The 20175-nt window shown below is 43.7% G+C and overlaps 1 protein-coding gene across 1 annotated transcript in view; it reads right to left on the bottom strand.

The window, feature by feature from the left end:
• OSBPL5 (oxysterol binding protein like 5) overlaps positions 1 to 19966 on the bottom strand; it is a 181112-nt gene extending 161146 nt beyond the window's left edge. The window contains 1 exon segment of the mRNA XM_017726609.1: positions 19749 to 19966. Within this exon segment, the coding sequence (XP_017582098.1) occupies positions 19749 to 19799 (51 nt within the window). The 5' untranslated portion in view covers positions 19800 to 19966.
• Between the last annotated feature and the right edge of the window lie 209 nt (positions 19967 to 20175).

Raw genomic sequence — 20175 nt, 5'->3', positions numbered from 1 at the left:
CCTTCACACGTCTCGTGCTGGAAATGAGAGCTGCTGGGGTTCCTCAATTTACATGAAAGGGACAGTGGCATATGAAAAAGGGACATGACAGTGCTAAGAAAGGCATTGCAAACTTGCTCAGGAAAAGCTGCTCTGGTGTGCTCTTCAGCACTGGATAGCCTGCCATGAACAGGGACAGCCACTTTCCTCTGCTGCTCACTCAGAGTTACACAGTGCTCATGCCCTGCCTCCTGGTAAAGGGGAAGAAGCATTTATGTTCAAACCTTAAAAGAACCAAACAATGTGGAGCATAGAGGTGGTTGGGTTTATACACCTCCTTCCACAGAATCAGCTTGTGCATGTGAAGCTAACCCAAGAAGAGTAGAAGAATGGTGAGGTAAGAGCAAAACCAAAAAACTAAGCCCTTGTCAACCCACCCTTTCTTACCTGAAATTAAATTATATAGGAAAGATACCAAATCTAAAAGGAGAAAAGCATATTTAGAGATTAAATTTAAAAATTAAAGTGTGCTCTTCATGTACTTTGCTGCCAAGACAATTCTCAGTATGCTGGGCTTCTTCTGTGATATTTGTAAGTAATAACTGCGCTGAAAGAGCACAAGAGTACCATCTCCTAGGAGACCAAGTGTAGCTGCAAGAAAAAACACAAATACTGAACTCCAGTTTTGAGAAGGCCAAAAGCCCCCAGTGTGCCCTGGAGCACAGAAGACCCACAAGAATGAAACTGAGCTCTGACAGTTGTTGGTCAGAACTCAACAGCATCAGCAACCACATGAAAAATATGTTCCACTCTGCTGGGGCTAACCTTAGGAGCAATGTGATAACCCACAATACTTCAGCCCTTTTAATCTTCGTTTTGAAAGGTCCTCAGACAACACGTCTCCTCCAGGCTCCCACACAGCACATGGGCTGATGACTCTAACACCAACCTGATTTCTCCAAGGCTGCTGATGGGCTGATGCCTTTCCCAAACATGAAGATCCAAACTCATGAACTGTAATTACCAACACTGCAGATGCATCCAGATTAAGGAATCAAGTTACAGGACAGGTTTCGCTCTGGACTATCTCTTCTGGTTATCATAAACACAACTTGGTTTCATCTGAAGGCAATGCAGTTTGCATACTCCATAACTGCTCCACAACATGAAACAGAGCACAGGAACTGGAAGTCACTCCACAAGTGGAGACTGTATCTGCAAAGCACAATCCTTATCTGGAAACAAAAATGCTACTGGGAACACCCTGAAACCCCTCCCACTGCTCATTGTGTAGCACAGTCCTCAACCTCAAAACCAGATGAGAGTTTGAGCATGTACTACACTTCAGTAGGTGCTATAATTCTGGTGGTACAAGCATATGTGTAAAAATAGAAACTTGCTTTTTCTTTCCCTTCTGAGACTTGAACTCACATATGGACCACACCACATTTAATCGAGACTCAGAAAATCACCACAGACAAGAAACTGAGGGGGATCACAGCTGCCTCTTGCTAACACCACATACTGTGTTTTCACAGAGGATCCACACAAGCCTGACTCATGCAGGTAAGCGGGAGGGAGAGAGACCACTCTCCACAATCCCGTCACCAAAAGTGCCAATCTGACAGTCAGGGCCATGACTGTCACTCTAGCCACTGAAAAGGGAAAACTCGGTTTGGGGCTCTCCCAGACCGTACAGACACAGCATTGCAGGGCAGAACATCACAACACTCTACCAGCAGTCCCAAGAGCTGGCTCTTGGTTTCCTGCCTTGACCACAGCTCAGCTGTGCCTGCATCTCTTTGGTCAACAAGCAATTAGTAAGGAGCCTTTCTTCCTAGCTGAGCTTCTCAGTGTGAACTGCACAGGCTCTTTTCCAGTTACACTGTAAGACACAAAGCAAAAGGGAAAAAATTCCGTGTATCATGCATGGGGAAAGAAGACAAAAGACTATTTTGGGTGACAAAAGCCTGACATTTCAAAGTGATGGATCTGTGGTCTGTGTGAGGAGTCAGCCTTTCCATTTGCAGCCCACATTACAGCGCTCCAAAGCTATTCATGCAGATTTGCCAATGCCGGTATTGTGTCTGCATGCCTGGCACTCCTGGACTATTCCAGAATTTCCCCCAGCGCTGACTAGACACATTCTTCACCATGCTAAGAAGAGGGTGATCCATTGCTTCAGGCTGGGGGGAAATGCAGATAATTGCTTTTGAGATGCAAACCCACAATATTTCTCCATCTTTCTGGCACATGGGGGAACAGCTGGACCCTGCTCTCCCACCCAGCAGACCAGAACAGCAATGCCAGGTCAGTGCAGCTGTGCACTGACTGGTATTTATAAGGAATTTGACATTTATGTTCTGATTTAGAAAAGCATAGAGCTCAAGCTGTTCAAGAACTGGCTTTATCTGATTTGCACTGCCCTTCTGCCCCGGTGGCTTTGGTGCATGCTACACAGCACTGGTGCTTGTCTTGGTGTGAGTGACTCTGTTCAGCAAGCAGCAAAGGGAGCCCCAAGCCCCATTCCCAAAACTGCTTCAGCTTATCCCCTGTCAGGAACATGGACAGAGATTTCTCAGAGCAATGGCAGCTTTTCTGTTCACAAACAGTTCAAAAACCACCAAACCTCAAAATATTAACAGCAATCCTGCCTTCCCAAACATAACTTCAATAGACTTTGTCCCCCTTAGATTCATTCTGATTTATGCAATTACAGGGTGTGTCTGTACTTGCAGCTCTCCAGTATGCAAGTCAGATGCTCTGGAAAAATCTGGTTTCAATTATATGTGAGCAGTAGGGTATTCCCACTGAAAAATCCTACTGTCTGACAATGGTATTTTACGCCCGACCAAATACAGCCCTTCAGGTTTTCCAGTGCCTTTGGGACATACTAATTAAGCTTACAGTGCCTCAGTGACAGAAGGGAGTATCGCCACAAACATGCAAGGAAAAACAGCCCAAGACTGAGAGAAAATGATAAATTACTTATGGATAAGTTAGAAAAGAGTCAAATGGTAATGACTTTCCCTAGATGGATCAGCAATAAGGAAAGAAGTTGCTGGGAGCCATTTCCAAAGGAATTCAGGTCCTCAATGTTTACTTTCACACTGCACTAGAGGTACTGATGGTGCTGAGGTGCAGCAAGGACCAATCCATCCAATTTGGTTCTTTGAATGAACAAGCTCTTAATGCTCAGAGGTAACAACCTTTAAGGCCTAACAATTGCCTTCCATACACACACTTTCCAGGAGAGGCATGTGTAAATTACATTATGCCATTTTATTTACTGGGGACTTGTTTGTTCAAGCACAGCAATATAAGTGGATAATGAAGTCAATGAGATTCCAAATCCAAGGCCTAATGTGTCCGTCTGTGCAGGCAGATAGCAATCTCTGCATGAAAACAGTGTCATTTATATGAAACTACTACATTAAAGAAAAAAGCTATATACAGAAAGTACTGTATTTATCCTCTGCTATGGATAAACAGTACTAGTACATACTACAGTGGGTGTCATTACATATCAGCAAGGTCAATGTAGTGAGATAAAGGGGCGTCTCCTTGGTTGGCATCACAGATCACATGGCCTACAAACTGCACTCTATCATGGAACCAATAGCATCATTTTTCAGAGACTAAAATTAAATGTCAATCTCTGGATAGCCTATAGAGCATATCCACTAACAATGAGAGGGTGGAGAGGTGGGCATGGGGACACGGACAAACACATATAACCCACATATGAAGTGAACTGAAAATGATGTCACAGATATTGAACAAAATGTTTACAAGATAGTGTCTGGTTAAATAAACAGAAGGCAGAGACAGAAAGGAAAGTGACCTTGTTCTGCACAATAGAGGGAGTCATATGGGTGAACCAGACACCCCAAATTACCAGGTGCTAGAACAGTACTGCAAATGTAGCTCAACCCCCAACATATTAAGTCCTGACTCAATCGTGTTTGCAACATGAGAAAATATAGACGAAATCATGTCAGTCACCTTTCTAAACATGACCATTTTCCACCTGCTAAAAATGCAGCAGCATACTGAACAGAAGCTCCAGGTGGTACAAATCAGTTCAGCTCTGTTGACACCACGGATGGCAAAGGATAATGTATCTTTACAGTAGCTGTTCTCATGCAAAATCAAGTGCACACATTGCTTGATCTCCCCTGGCAGCCTGCATGCAAAGGCATGAATGTGGACATACTCACTCTGAGACAAGTTTCACAAACCCACTGTGTTACGCCCCTGAGTTGTGGAACAATTCATATAAGGGGGTCTTAACTCTACTCTGCCCTTGTCCTTTTCTGGTCATCAAAGAGAGAAGATTATATGGATGACACAGTGGGAAAAGCTCCGCTTCAATTTATTCAATAGAGATGTTTTCTTCTAAGGAGCACTAATCTGCAAGACTGTAACTTTCACTCTTCAAACGGAGCTCAAATTCCTGACCTTGGCACAGCATCACAGAGGACTTGTTTTCACTCACATGGATTAACTGTCACTGAACAGCTCATCCAGGATAATTGGCACAACCACTCCTCTTCTTCAAAGGTACCATTTCCTCACCTATTTTCCCTTCTTCCCCCAAATAGTACACAACACACACTATTATAACATGTAACAGTGACTTTAATTACCACCACACCAACTGGCGAGAGCCTTCTCCTGAATGAAGCCTGCCAATTACAGCCAAGGAAGGAAGGCACGGCACAGAGTTGTATAAAAAGCACCTGCAAGTGCCCTGCTCCAAGCACCAGGTGCAGTTTATGCACATGGCTATGAACTCTGCCTGCCCCTGGGAACGGAGCAGGGCAGGAGGAGCACCTGGCACACGCAGCTACCTTGCCTCCATGTTACAAGTAAGTGTGCCAGTACTGACCTCTTCCTATGGACAAACCTATATCCACTGCTCTTATCTGCACATATCCACACAGCTCACGTGCCAGTGGGGAGGCCTGTGATACATCCATGGTACTATCTTGGACTTAAGTCCAATATAATTTGTTCTGCGCTCAAACAAACGCCTTCCTCTGGCACTAAAGCTGCTATTTACAAACTTTAACACTTTGGGGTATGCAAAAGAGGATACTAAAGAGATATTGGCTCTATGTTGTGTTTCAACTCGGGCTGCCATGATTTGACATTCTGTAATCAATTTCACAGTATTTTTTTTCCTGTTAAACCTCAGGGGACTGCTTTGAAAAAAACGTTTGTTTGTTAGTAAAACCTGAAAAAAGCCCCACCTTTCTAGCTGGAGGAAAAAAAAAGCTTGGAAGTGTGTGTGGAACATAAACTAGAAATTTAAAAATTCAACAGTAAAGAAGGCTTCTTAACCCCCCTCCTTAAAGTTTCTATTTTTAAGCTGAGTTTCACAATTTCTAACATCCTCGAGATCTCCAAGACTGACGAAATTTTCCTTAATCTTTAATATTATCGCTAACAAATGGATGAGCAAGGTACTTTTTGAGAAGCATCGTCACAGCTATTTTGACTATACCCACATACTAGAGCTTTAATTTTGAACACCTAGTCATAAGCAATCTGTCTCTCCAGCCTTGAATTGGTCTCTGTCTCATTTAAATTTGGGGAAAAAAAGCTGGAAGAATAGCTAGCAGTCCCAAAATAGGACACTATTTTGCCCACTCTCCCATCAGCAAGTTTTAAAGGGCTGCAGTTCAATGCCCCACCGAACTGCACATCCCTCCAGCTGCACACTCCCTCCTCTTCCCTTACATCCAGCAATCATGTAGCCTCAGGATGTTCCTCGGTTTATGAAACACAAAGAAGATGGACCAGCTTCCTCTCACATCAGCTCAGCTAGTCCCTGGATTTTATATGTGGGACACAGTGGGCTTGCACAAACAGATGTGCAGAAGAGCCCGATTTTCCTGCCTTAGGAACATAAGTCACCTCCAGGACAGTTAGGAACCCAGTGCCCATGCTCTTTCAAGGGATTTACAGAGCTCAGAAAGCCTCCCTTGATTAATCCCAGCCCAGATCAACTAAAACAAAAGCAGATGACAGGAAGAAGTTAAATGCTGCTATTGTAAAGCACCTTCTTAATTTACAGCACACCTTTGAAGCAGGCAGCAGCAATTAAACACCCGCCTTTGTAATTATAACACAGGAGCCTGCCTCCACCCTCACAGCCAGCTGGAACTGCTCCCACTTCTGGAGAGCTCTTCAGCAGCCACGCTCACCCACAGCGATGCTGCAGCTCTCCATCTAGCTTATTACTGTCCCAGACCACCAGCTCTGGGAGCTGTCTGAGCAGCACCTTGCCCTGACCGGACAGGGTAAGGACTTTGGGACACTGCTGCAATGCCAAATCTCAACAGTAGCGAAACAGGCCGAGCATCTTGTTTCTAATGAACTGAGGCAGCTGTTAAGAGGAAGGCAAGAAGCTGGGGGAAACAAACATCAGTTATCACCCAGTGAAATCTTCCCTGACTTCATCCACAGAGAAAAAACAGTATCAGGGCCTGTCCAGGGCCCACAGTCATTTACATGCCAACCTGATTTATCTATAGCGATTTCTGCTCCTACACCAGCTGTTCAAGTCTCTCCTGGGCAACTTGATTGGGAATTTTATCCAGTGAATGGGCCATTTCAACCACAGTATATCACTAGCTTCTCACAAATGCTCCTCTCTGCTTGGGGGAGGAACACTCATCCATCAAATACCTTGGTGCCTTCTCTGCTTGCCACTTGCTGCCAACTATTTGCTTTGGCACAGCAGATCTCTGGACAGCAAGCAGGCATGCTGTTATTTTCCCCAGTGACAGCACTGAAAAAGGAAAGCATACAAATTATGTCAGTCCTGGGGCTGCCTTCATTTATCCATCAAGGAATAGGATTTTTTTGTGTGTGTGTCCCTAGTGCTATTTTTTTTTTTTAAAGATGCTGTAGAACTGCTCCCAGTTTTGCTTGCTCCAGAAGGGACAGTGCTGGATACATACCATGCTGGGGGGCTTGGCAAATAAAACTTCATGGGAAAAAAAAGTTTCAGCACAAGGTACCTGTGCTCTGCATGCCCCGGGAGAGTCAGGAAGGTCCTCTGCCCTGTTTTTACACACATTTTGCATCATTTTACACTTGTAGAGCAGCTGTTGTGTGGAATACCGGAAAATCCATGAACACCTAGTAAAGGGCATGTCCTGGTTCACCTACAAACATGGCAAGTCCCCAACACTGCATCACACTGTCAGTCCGTGAAAGGTGCAAGGCTCAGAAAAACTGGACTACAGTGAAAGCCCAAATGTGTATCAAGATAATGCCTTTACATATTCAAGCCATGAGTACAACCCATGAGCTTGATTTCCTACTTGTTCCCATCATCCACCTGTGCCTGTTCCCCAGTGTCCCCCCACTACCAACATAACTTCAGTGGGATTTAGATCAGAACTTAAATGGATATATAGAATCAAAAAGAAAAAATCCATTGCAAGCTAAGGAGATATTGGAAACAATCGATCAGTCTTTGAAAGTATTTGGATCACTTCTCCTGGGAAGGACTGCAGCAAACAAAGCAAAGCAACATGTCTACCTAGGATGTTTGAAGCTGCAGGAAGATAGGTGTGGAAATAAAGCAAAGGCTGTGGGTTGTTGCAAGACTAATTAAACCTTGATTTAACTGGGGCTGCAATTTTAAATCTGGATTTTATTACTACTAATGAGGAGAGTTGCTGAAGCATTTCTTAACATAATTTTATCCAGCAGCCCTTGGAATGTATTCAATGTCAACTGGTATCTCTTTCCTGGGACAGACATCTATGCTGGCAGCTTCTACCACTGACACAACACATCAATTCACATAAAGGAAAAAAATCACCATTAGCTAAAAATATCTGAATGAAAACAAAATAGTGTTTCAAATGCCATGGTATTACCCTGCCTTTTTTTCCTTGGCTCCCTCTGTTTTCTGTGGCCATTGACATAGCCTCTGATAGCTGCAAAAAACTGCCTGATTTTGTATTAGTTTTTAAATAGCAGTGGGAGACATTTCCTTGAATTACATTTACGAAAAAACACCACCTGATAAATTTCTTTTGTAAACAATCCTTCCAAAGTCTGAGAAGAACTAGTGAATATATCAAGAAAAGGCCCAGTAAATGAGCTGTGAACGGAAACAGTAGCAGGCATGACGTACTTTTTCCCCCCCACTTTCCAGAAGCTGCTCATTAAGTCCAGTTTTAAGTGGGGTGGAGACAAGCCACAGAAATTCCCAGGATAACACTGGTGTCTGATTAATGAGAAATGTAACATCCATTCAACAGACTTGTAAGGAAGATATGACTGTTGCATGCACACAGGCACATTACACCCTGTGTTTGCCCCAGAGCATCCTGCCCACCTGCTCCCTTCCTGTTCAACTCAAACCTTCCTAAAATTAGGACCATTTCTCCAGTCTCATTCAAAGTTTCCACCTTTATCTCTCAGCCTGCCAGTGCTGATTAAACAAAGAATTTAGGAGCGGAAATGACTATATTCTGTGAGAGACACAGTCCAGAGAGCAGGAGGATGAGTACACAAACCCAAACAGAGCAGCGCCGGATGCTTTCACATGGGAAACCTTCTGCATCCTTTCTTACAGTAGAAATGGGCATAGAGAGGAAAGAATGAGCTCCAGACGTAAGCCATCCTAAGAAAGTTACTTTAAAGGCAAAGCTGAAGATTTTGTTGTTTGTGTGCTAAATACAAACCCTTAGGGGTTTTCTCTTAAGTCTGCTTAGGTACTCTGCACACATCTGCTGGGTGAAAAGGAGCAGCATGTCTGTTTGATATAAAGCAAGTACAGAAACACACTACATTATCCTGCACAACCCTTTAAAACATTTAAATACAAAAAACTAGAAAAGGAGGCCTGAATGCAATTCCCCATGTTCCTTGGGATGGCAGGAAGCTGGAAATGGTCCTTTAGCCCCCTCACAGCCAATGGATTGTTCCAGCTCCAGCACATTTCAGCATTTTACAGTGCATCACACATGGCCAGGACCAACATATATAAGGCTCTGTAAAAAAGTAAAACCCATCGAGTTGCCCAAGAGTGAAGTAATTCAACCGGCTGAAGTAATTCAAATGGCAAAACAGCATTTTTTTGAAATAAATCTATTTCAGGTGGATGTGGCTTGTTTCCAACACCAATTAATAGTAATATTGAATTCCTGGGTAGCTAAATATGCAGCTTCTGCCCACTGGACTTCCATGTAATTAGACTAAAAACCTAAAAAAACTGACTCTCTCTGACAGAGACTACAAAAGCTGTATCCCCCTAATACAGACCTTTCTACACACCCCCTTTTTGAAAGGATTTACATTCAAATTCATTTTGAATTTGGCAGCAAGAACTGCAGTACATAATTCTTCTGTCCACCATGACCATATAATTGTTATAATTCAGCTTTTTTAGACGTGCATTCTTAGGTATCTACAGGGGTGCTTTAGGGAAGGGTAGCATCAAATGCCCTGCTACAAGAGAAACAAGCTGGCACTCCCCTGCAAGACACTTTTGTTCACTTTCTGTAAAAAAAAAAAAAAACAAAACACCAGCTCTGCTGCTTCTTGTGCAAACTAACAAACGACTCTAATTCACAGCACTAACACTCACCAACCTGCCCCCAGGGCCTGCTGCCCTCACCAACAGTAACCTTTTCCCTTTGAGCTCCCTCACATCCACCCAGGGTCCCCATCAGGGATGGCGTCCAAGCATCTCCAACTTGACTGCTGATGCTTATCCAGTGCCCAACCACCACTGTTATATTTAAGCCAGAGCCTTGCCTCCAACGGAGTGATCTCTGTATCAGAAAGCACCACGTGGAGTTACAATAAAAACAGCACTGCAGTTTCAAGCTGAGGCATCTCAGAGAACAAAAATCAATAGGGAAGTTTGTAGCAAAAGGACAAAAAAAAAGAGGATACAATGTTGTGTTTCCCTGAATTACTGTGCTTTGGACATAACACAGCATTCTTAATAGGTGACACAGAAAGCCATTCCTAAAAATTAGGAATATGTAACTTTTTGTGAACCCTAGACTATGGGGATGACTTTGGCCTTTTAAATCAACTTAATATCTCATTTTTCAAGCATCAACTTCTAATAATTTCTTTCTGCTACTATATTCAACATCCAAGGGACACTTTTTTTCTTGCATCTTCCCCATACCCTGCTACAGGAAAGGACAAATCACTGGAATAGGGACCAGCAGTATCAAAAGAAAGCTGCTTTCTCATTTTTATACATTTGTACCCGCTGGTAATTCGTCTTCTACAAAGCTGGGGATGGCTGAAATTTTGTTGCAAGGAAACCATGCTCTGTTTAATAACAAGAACAATCAAATGCCATGATTTGTAGGAAGCAACTTTTCTTCCTTGACCTTTTTATTACTGGCAAAATGTCAGCAGATTATTAAAGTGCGGAGAGCACAATCTATGATAAATAACCTTGTGTTGCCACACACCAGACCAAAACACCCCCTCCTCTCTGTCCAGACACATACCTTAGCTTTCCAAACCAGCTCTGATTTATAAAGAAATATAGATAACTAACAGAGTCTGCATGCCAAGTGCAATACCGTGGGTGAACAGGGCTTGCTCAGTTCCTGGAAGCATAAACAAGGGGGGAAGGAACAAAAAGAGCAAGAGCCAGAATGCAGCCTTACTTTTGTATGTGACAGCTGCAAGATGACTGCTGACATAACACATGCGATCTTCATTCTTACCTGAAGTATGGCAGCATGAAAAATTGGAAAGGACCCAGCAAAAAACCATAAGGCTGTCTCCAAGTCTTAAATCAACTGCAATGAGACTTAAGATGTTCAACCTACTTAACTAATCAAAGACATTTAAGGGATCACTTGATCATAGCCTGCAATCACTTAGAGGGAAAAGATGTCAGCTGGAAAAAAAGAAGGTAGAAAAATGCCAGATTTAGAGAGAAAGCACATATCTTTTACTGTAAAGAAAACTACCATTTGCACACATTTCTGAAGAGCACAAAAGAATCACCAACAGAAATTTAAAGGCACTGCCTGCCTTAGGAAAAATGCTGTAACTCAACCAAAAATTACTAGATTTAAGAAATCCCAGGCTAAAATCCTGGCAGACGCAAAGTGAAATGACTGGGATAGGACTGATACATCTGGCTTTAAAATCCAGGATGCAAAGAAAAGCTGCATTGTCCAGAAAGCAAACTCCAGCCTTCCTACCTGAGTCCTCTTTCTCACCAGATAAGCACCTTAGGAGATGACCATGCCAAGCGTTGCAGAGCCTTTCTCCAGCTGCCCGAGCCCTGCACCTCGCTACGCTGTAATCAAGCAGCAGAGCAGCCAGCGGCGGGCAGCTCGTGCTGCTTGTTAAACATTTCTAGCCCCAAACGCTGCATTTCTTCTCCACTTAACTCTTCTAAGGTCCACTTTCAAATCAGCCTGAAGAAAATACTGTTTTGCAGACTTCAGTAAAATAAACCTTTTTATTATTTCATGTGCCGTTTCGTTTCCTGGTACTCAAAGCTAAGTGGCTCAGATATTTACAGTACTGGGAGCCTCATCTAAGACAGCCTCACGGAGCCAACAGCTCACAGCGCAGTAGGACTGCCCATTAAAAACACTACGGAATAATTCCAGGCTTCCTATGGGCACCATCTATGCGTGCAGCTCAGCTCATTTTCTACACATTATTAAAAGCTACACTACTTAACTCACCATTTAATTTTGACGTTAAATGAAAGCAAAAAGCATGACAAAAGAATGGTAGTGAAAAAAAAAGAAAGAAAGAAGCTGTACCTGAAGGCTTCCTAGTAGCTTTATCCAGAGAGTAAACAAGCATACTCTGGCTGGATCTGAGCCAGCAGACAATGCCAAATAGCCCCAAGAGGAGATCAGACCCTCTCCGTGCCCTCATAACAGAGCCCTGTAGGCCAACACAGGAAAATAAATAAAACCCAACCCCAAAACTTACTTTGCTATTTTTCTGGTGCAGACAGAGGCACAGAGGTGCAAGCAATCTCCCCACAGCTACAGGAGGTCTGTGATGGAAGCAGGGACTAACACTGATCTTCTGATTTCAAAGCCAAATGCCCTAACCACAAAATTATCCTACTTGCATTGCCTCAACCTGTCTCAATCCAGAAGAACCAAAATACTGGAGAAGGGAAGGAGGGAAAGAAGGGAAGAAAACAGAAGGTTTATCAGGAATATTTCTGGTCCACCTGGGAGCAAACACTGCTTACATTGGTGCCCCGTAATTGCACTCCAATGAATTTGGAACAATGGTATGAAGTTTAGTGCTCAAAGTACTCAGCTTTCTGAGAGTTTAAGCAAGGCTGACACAGCCCTTCTCTTAAAGCAAGAAAAAGCCCCATATTGCTTAATGCTTTTTATACAGGGGCCTGGAATGCTCAAGAGATTAAATAATTCACACACTGCCTTTCCCCAGGGGTTCACATCTAGCCCAGATCCCAAGTGTCAAATACAATCACATGTACTCTTGATAGACTTTGAGAGGTAAGAGCACGGCCCGAGTACAACTCCCAGGAGATAAATGCTTGTATGGGATAAGTCCCTGTGGATCAACTTAGCAGGAGCCCTACCAGGACAGCAAGAAATACTGCACAGAAGTGGTGTCTCAGACCCCAGGGTACAGAGGTGAATAAATGAGGGAACATATTTTGGTTTTCCCCTTGGACGGCATCAACTTCCAAAGACACAGTGAAAGCCTGCCCCAAATAAATCACTTTCATCCATATGGAGAGGCAGGTTGTGCTTACAGCAGCTCCACCTTAAAAGTGGCATAAAAGAAGCCATTCTCAGTTGCATCAAATATGCCAAGACAGTGAGCTGGTGTGTTTTTACATGGGGTACACAACTGCACACCTTGTGATCTGCTCAGGCTCTCAAACAAGGGGGGCAGAGGGAAGCAACAGCACCAGCTGCCGCAGCTCCAGCACGGGAAGAGCAGCAGAGGCGGGTGCTGGCGGATGGCACGGAGAGCTGGGGTGCACCCACTCAACCTGCCCAGGGACTCAAGATGTTGCAACTTGCTCCAAGCAGAAAAGAGCAGCAAACCACGGCTTTCTCTGCAGTGTGGGCAAAGCATGGAGGGAGCAGAGCCTCCGGGGAGCCATGCTCCACTGCAGTGCCTTCAGAGCTGCAATGGCATTTGCTGTGTGTGCCCCTGCTTGTGTAGCTTCAGGCTTGGCTGGAGGGTGCAATCTGCTTCTTCACACTATTTCCACAGTCATTTTCACTTGGAGTGCCTGCTGTTTCCTTTCATGAACTGCTGCATCCCTGAGGTACAAAGGGCAGAAAACTCTTCTAGCAAAACCTGGCAGTCAGCAATAGAGAGGGGAAAATAAATTATTAAGGACCACATTGGGGCAGGTTTTCTTTCTATCTGTCTTGAGCACAACTTAAATCACTTCTTCCTTCCCCCATCATGGCTACAGTAATAATGCACAACTATTCATTATCCTCATCTTAACTAGAAAAGCCTCCTTCAATTTAGCACTCAATATAATTATGGTAAATTAAATAGCGTCTAGAAAAAGTCTTACTTTTTCAGAGCTATTATCTTACCTCTATGAAACTCTATCAGTTAAAAGTGAAGCTAGCTATTAAACAATAAGGGTTTGTAGCTATTCAGTGAGCAGAAAAGTGAGATGTTCAGTGGAAAATTGTTCAAATTCTATTTCTAAATTCAATACCACATCTCCAAGGGAAAACGGGAGAATCTCATTAATGATATCGCAGCGTCCCTCTCGCAGTGCAGAGATAGTACTCGAGCACCAATTCTCTGTTCACTTGCCTTCACCCCAACACTTTTCTTTTCTAATATGAGGGGGAAAAAATCTGCATTTTATAAAATCACAAGGTAAATTATTGCCTTTGTGTGCTTTCAGCAAAAGCTCTCTCTGGCTAATGATGCATCATTAATCTGATTTCTGCAAGAGACATACAGGATAAAAAGACTTGGCTGCCATGAAGTCAATGGGAAAACACACAGACTTTGAGAGGGTCACGATAAACAAAACCAAAAGCCATAAATTTCCACACTGCCACTCTGAAAAAAAATAAAAACACGAAGCATCTACAACAGGTACTCAAGAGAGCCTTTTGGTAAATGGTTGTTCTGTGTTCTCCTAAATAAATCAAATGCTGGCTTGATAATACTTGGAGTGATACTAGAAGCATTATTTTTAACACAACATAAGCATACCAGCCATCAGGCATAAAATATTAAGCAGGAGACATCTTTAATATATTGTTTTTCAACAACTGGGGGAACATTAGCAATAATTAGCAGCCAGCACTGGAACTGCTCTCTGCTAACTGTGCATCTTGTGGGTAACAGCAAGTCTTATGTTAACACAGCGATGTCAGCTAACAACAGCTTTATGGCAGAGAACAGCATATTGTGCATTTCTGGGAAAAGGAACCTTTAGTGCTGTGGGGATTAATATGGTTAAATTGCTTCTGAGTCACAGCCTGTTGTTGCTCAATATTTCTCAACTTGGTCCCTACCTACCTTTTATTTCCTCATGGGGATGCACCTGTTCAAAGAGAATAAAACTGCCACTGTTGCACCCACTGTCTTAGCTCATTTAGACAAGTTATTCAGTATCTTGCTTACATAATGAGGTTCTTTTTATTTATACTGCAGAACAGCCCAGCAGAATCCAAGACAATGCTGCATTAAATATTGTGTGAATTTACAATGAGAGACCTTGAACAAAGACCAAAGAACACATAATCCAGGCAGAGAGAGGATGAAAAAGGCATGGAAAGGTGATTGACACACCCTGGCCATGTACCTTCTCAGGGTACTCAGAAATGAGAGACCCTACACTACACTTCTCAGATATACTCATGGCTAGGGGATCACCCAGCTTCTCAGCGCACCTCACCCTCTTGGAAAAGAAAGCTTTCAGCACCTACACTGAGGGATTCCACAAGACAGAACTTGAACACCAGCTTGGGAAAAACTAGGTTAGATGCCTGACAGTCTAGGCTTGGTTTACACAGCCTCCAGCCCTGTCCACAAGTGGAGCTCCCCAAGTCTACTGCAATGCATAGGTGTATGAATAAATGTGTGCAGGTATTAAAAAATGAGTGCAGGTGTGCCAAGGTGCGTCCCATGACCTGGAGTCCAGAGAGAAATTCAGGCAGTAACAGCAGTTTGATTACAGGCAACAAAGCCTGGGTGGCTCGTCAGTCAAAAAAACCCCAAAACAACCAAACCAAACCAAAACCCACAACCCCAAAAAACCTCCTCAACAACCAAGAAATTGGGCCTCATTTGCATCCACTGAACCTGAATTAAAACAAAACAAAACAATCTTATACATGATTATACACATCCTTATCAAATTAGATCTCCTCTTCAATGAGAAAGGTTACAAAGTCAGAGCAAGACAAGGAGGCTGGGCCAAATGACAGATGTTAAATGGAAAGAAGGAAATCTACTATAAAGGAAACTGTAAAATACAAAGACTGTGTATTTCACATCTAACACACCTGTGTCCTGCTCTAGACTGACAATAACAGAACTCCATGGAAGGCAGTTTAAATTACTGCCTTGCCCACTAGCGCTGTAATTTGTACAGTGCATTCAGTGCTCACTGAAAGCCTTCATAGTCCAAGTAAGGATTTACAAATTTACAAAAAAAAAAAAAATTGCTTAGACCTGAACTGTCTTTGACCCACATATGAAAGAAAAGGTCATGAAATGATCTGCAAATCCAGATTACTTTCCTTAGTAGGGTAAGGGAAAAAAAAATAATTCACTGCATCAGCAACTGTCAGGCTTACAGCAGTGCATGAGGTTCTTTTTTGAGGCAACACAGCAAGAAAAGACAGAAAGATTCACCTTATAAAATGGAAATCTCATTTATTTGCATCCATGCCAGGAGCTTGCCAGAATAATCACCCTGACAGAGCATTAATTCCAGTGGCAATTTCACATTCACATTTCAGGGGTTTTACAGATGAGCCAGCAGCAGCTCCCCGAATGAGCTGTGCAATGTTTGATAAAGTGTATAAAAGCCTTGGTGACCTCCTACTACTACATAAAAGTGATTCTCTCCTGATGCTGAAGTCATACCAAAAAGAGAAAGTACAAAAATATCAAAACAATAACAAAAAAAATTTAAATGGTTCTTTTCATTCTGCCAAGATTACCCACAATGATCAACAGTTACCCACACCATGCAATGGAGTAGAATTTCCTTCGTCTCCTTACTGGGACGTGGCTATATATTGCTGCGTGGAGAGAATTCCCCATCATTTTTATCTGAGAAAAGAGCAAATCAATTCAACAAAGCAATCCTAGCATAGGCTTTGCACTCTTAACTGGCATCAAACAACACAGATAACAAAAGCCAAGCTGTTTCTGCAGTACTGCAGGTCGGAAGGAACAATGACACTACAACAGTTGTCTGGAACAAAATTCATTAGCATGACAATTAAAGTGCTTTTTAGAGCAATCTCATGATTTTGCCGAGAGAAAACTGAAGGAGAGCTAGCAGGACACAGCTTTTGTGCCTGAAGTGCTGGGATGCAGAAGGACCAAGTTCACATTTAAGCTTTCCACTCAACACAGAACGAGACATTTCATCCCTCGATGCCTCTCTGCCACATCTGATAGATAAGCAGCACGTCTGCTTTTATCTCGGCCTCTGCTGATCGATTTAGACAGCACACCCTTCAGGACTCTACTACAGTAGCATTCCAGTTTGGGAATACACATAAAATAGCTATTACATTATTCCTTGGGGGTACAATTTCACATTGATTGATTCACTGACAGATCAGATAGGATGAAGCAGGCAGGCTCCATGTTGATTCCCCCCCTCCCCCCCTCCAAGGAGACCTGCACACGTCCCAGTTTATTAAGGATGTGAGTATTTCTCTCTTGCCTTTAGCGGGTTAATTTTTCTCTGATGCTATCATCATGCAAACTGGGTTGCCAAAACACTCAAACTCATAAAGCCCTGCAGTCAATTCCCAATAAGTTGAAGCTTGGCATGGAGTTTAACAAAACACATAGAAAAACTACTATCAAGAAGATTGCCAGCACGGTAAAGTTATTGATATTGGAACAGAGCACAGACCTCAGTGACACATTGCAAAAAGAAAGCCCAGGTATACAGCTGTCTATTTACTAAACAAAGAGGAGAACTGAGCCTTTTCAATTCAGACTTTGATTTATACACATATAAATCCTTCAATCCGAAAGGAGTGCAAAGGAAAAAATGGCACAATTTCAACTGTAGCTCTATAAACTCTGAGACTAAAGAACAAGGGATATGCCCATGGTTTTTATGCAGCTTGAAAGAAATTAAAAAGCACCACCACACAAGCAGCTGGACTATTCTAACCTAAAAAAAAAAAAATCCCCCTTTCACATCACTCCCCTTCTGTGATGGACAGAAACCATTTACAAGTAACTCTTACTAGCCTGCTGTTAGCTGCTTCCAATTTTGCAGAATATTCCCTTCTTGTCCCTTGATCTTTTTGTATTACACAGATGCATATACAGTTCCTGGAGCCACCTGATGCAAGCACAACACTCCCACGCCTTGAGCAGAGAAAGAGTATTTCAATAATTAAAAAATGTGGAAACCCTGGGCAGTTTGTACACTGCTCCTTAGTCCTCCACAGAGGCTCAGCAGCTACTTATCAAAAGGGTGTTTTTCAGGATGGTTGTCTCCTTCCTCCTTCATTGCATGACCAGAAAGAGCCACAGTGGTGGGGAGGAGCTGGGATGAAGGCAGAACCTGTGATTTGGACACAGCCCTGTACAATTAAATGCACCACAACCACACAGCTCCAAAATGAGGGCTGAGCACCACCTGGGAGGAGTTTGCTCTGTCTCAGACGCCTGGTGCTCCAAAGCACAGCATAAACACAATGACAGTCAGGAGCCTCCATGAGGAGTGAGCAAGCCCAGACCCACACTGAGACATGCTGGCAGAGCAGGTCACCGTCATTCCTGCCCAAACTCGTGTGTATTTGGCATTTGGATTGTTCCCATTCCCTCAGCTGCTTCTTGTGTTTCCTTTACCTTAGTAACCACAGCAGGCATGCACAAACACCTACAATGTGCTGCCAGAGACATCTCATGTTGAGGAGCGGAGGCGTGAGGAGCAGCCTTTCTGGTTGAGAAAACACTGTGCTATTAATGCTCCAAAGGCAGGGAGGTCAGGAGAAAAAACACTAAATGCAGCTTTTCCCCCAAATAAAACAGGAGATCAAATAGCACAAACCTGTGCAGTTGCACAGGGGGGGTCTGTGCTCCGCAGCTCGGAAGCAGCAGGGCCGTGCTGACACACTTCAGGGCAGTTTCATTTTTACCTCTTCAGCCCCAGATCCAGCACTAAAAGACCTTCAGCACTGGCAGCACTGGCAACACTGACAATCTCACAATTGCCTCCAGCAGGTAACAGCTCTCTTGGACATGAAGTGAGTCTAACCCAATTCAGATTAGCGTAACCAAAATTTTTATGATCTATGAACATAGTAAGAATTAGTCAGGTCTCAGTTTTGCTCTGAGCACGGCACACTGATTTCAAACACTGCACTTTACAGATTATAGGAAGGGCCTTTCCTTAGAGATATCCTGGGTTCCAAACCACAGCACTGTATCAGAGAGCCATTTTGCTCCTGCTGTAGCCAAGAAAGCACCTTGCTAAATATCTAATCCAGCAATGGAAACTGAACCACCTGTACTGTACAAGCCTCCCTCCCACTCACCTGATGAATCAGTTTTGCAATAAAGCACATGAAAATTAAATTAAGCACCATGAAAAGATTAGAGCAGTAAATCCGCCTTTCAGTTACTTTCATGCATCACCATGATTAAATCATTCCTTAGGTTCACTTTGTCCACTTCAAACCAAAATAGGCGGTGGGCAGGACTATGGCCTGCATTTTCTCCCTGGAATCAGAGAACTGCTGTCTGTACCTCCATCAATAGTGCCACAAAGTAACCCCTGGAGCTGAAACTGACTCCCTTGCTGCCCCCACGCCCTTTCAGCCCAGCTCAGCTGTCCCCCTGCTTGCCCGGCCGGGATGGGGACACTCCCAGGGTCACCTCCCATCCCACTAGGAGCTGCCCAGCCGAGAACACCCATTCTTCTCTTCTGGCAAGAGAACTTACCACACACAAAGCCTGGCTTGAGGCTTCTGTCTCTCCCTCCCCACTCACACCGCTTTGGAAACTTGCTGCCAAGGAGGAAAGGTGGCAGCTGGGGACACATCCAATGCAGTGGCTGTTCTCTGCTGTACAGACATTGCTGAATACTGTTGTTATCTCGTACATCAGTGCAAGGAGGGGGAAGGAATATTTTGACAACAAAGATACTGCTGCAGCTGGATGAAATGAGGTGACTACACAGTTTAAAGAACTTTCCCCCCTCACTTATGTTAAACAATTGTTTCACACTACAACACTTTAGGTTTGCATAGCACTTGAAAAATACGGTTTCTGATCCAGCAGACAGTTGCACGTGCTTATATTTTTATTTCTCTAGGAATGCTGCCTTGCTTCACTTAGTGCAAGCTAAAAGCATTTCCAAACGAAGCTTTCCAAAATCTGGTTTTTAGATAGCGATGCTTCTGGTCTCCACTGCGGTATCTGTCAAAGCGCCTATAGGAAAGGTAATTACTATCGTCAATTAAATGTAGCCAAGTAGTAACAGTGCGGTCTCCTTACTAGTTCCTCACCATGCTGGAAGAAGTACATTAAAAATGCGTTCCACCTACCAGATATTCCCACATGTCTAAAGAAATCAGGTCTCCTTGACAGCACGCCATCCACACGCCACACCGGCCTCTTGCTGGCCCCCCAGCCCTGCCATGCCGAGATGTCGGGGGGCAGGGGGGTCACCCCACAGCTCCCATCGCCAAACCCCAAAAGGCACACGTAGAAACGGCGACGCACAACCTGGGCACAAAGCACGGGCAGAGGCGGCAGGGTTACCCTCCCAGCGCTCAGGCCCTCACCAAAATCACGCCGCTCGCAAGACGACGCTGGGGTACCACGTTATACTTAAAAACAGGCAACCTGGCAGCGCGGGGTACAAGAAGAACAGCTAGCACGGGAGGCGGGGGAATGGATTTATTGGGATAATTTAGGGCGGGGGGTGGCATATGCTTTTATAGAGTATTTCGGGGAGGATGGCTTTGGGGG

The sequence above is a fragment of the Corvus brachyrhynchos genome, unplaced genomic scaffold (assembly GCF_000691975.1).
Source record: "Corvus brachyrhynchos isolate BGI_N302 unplaced genomic scaffold, ASM69197v1 scaffold62, whole genome shotgun sequence".
Taxonomy (NCBI): domain Eukaryota; kingdom Metazoa; phylum Chordata; class Aves; order Passeriformes; family Corvidae; genus Corvus; species Corvus brachyrhynchos.
This window is presented reverse-complemented; position numbering and strand designations above follow the sequence as displayed.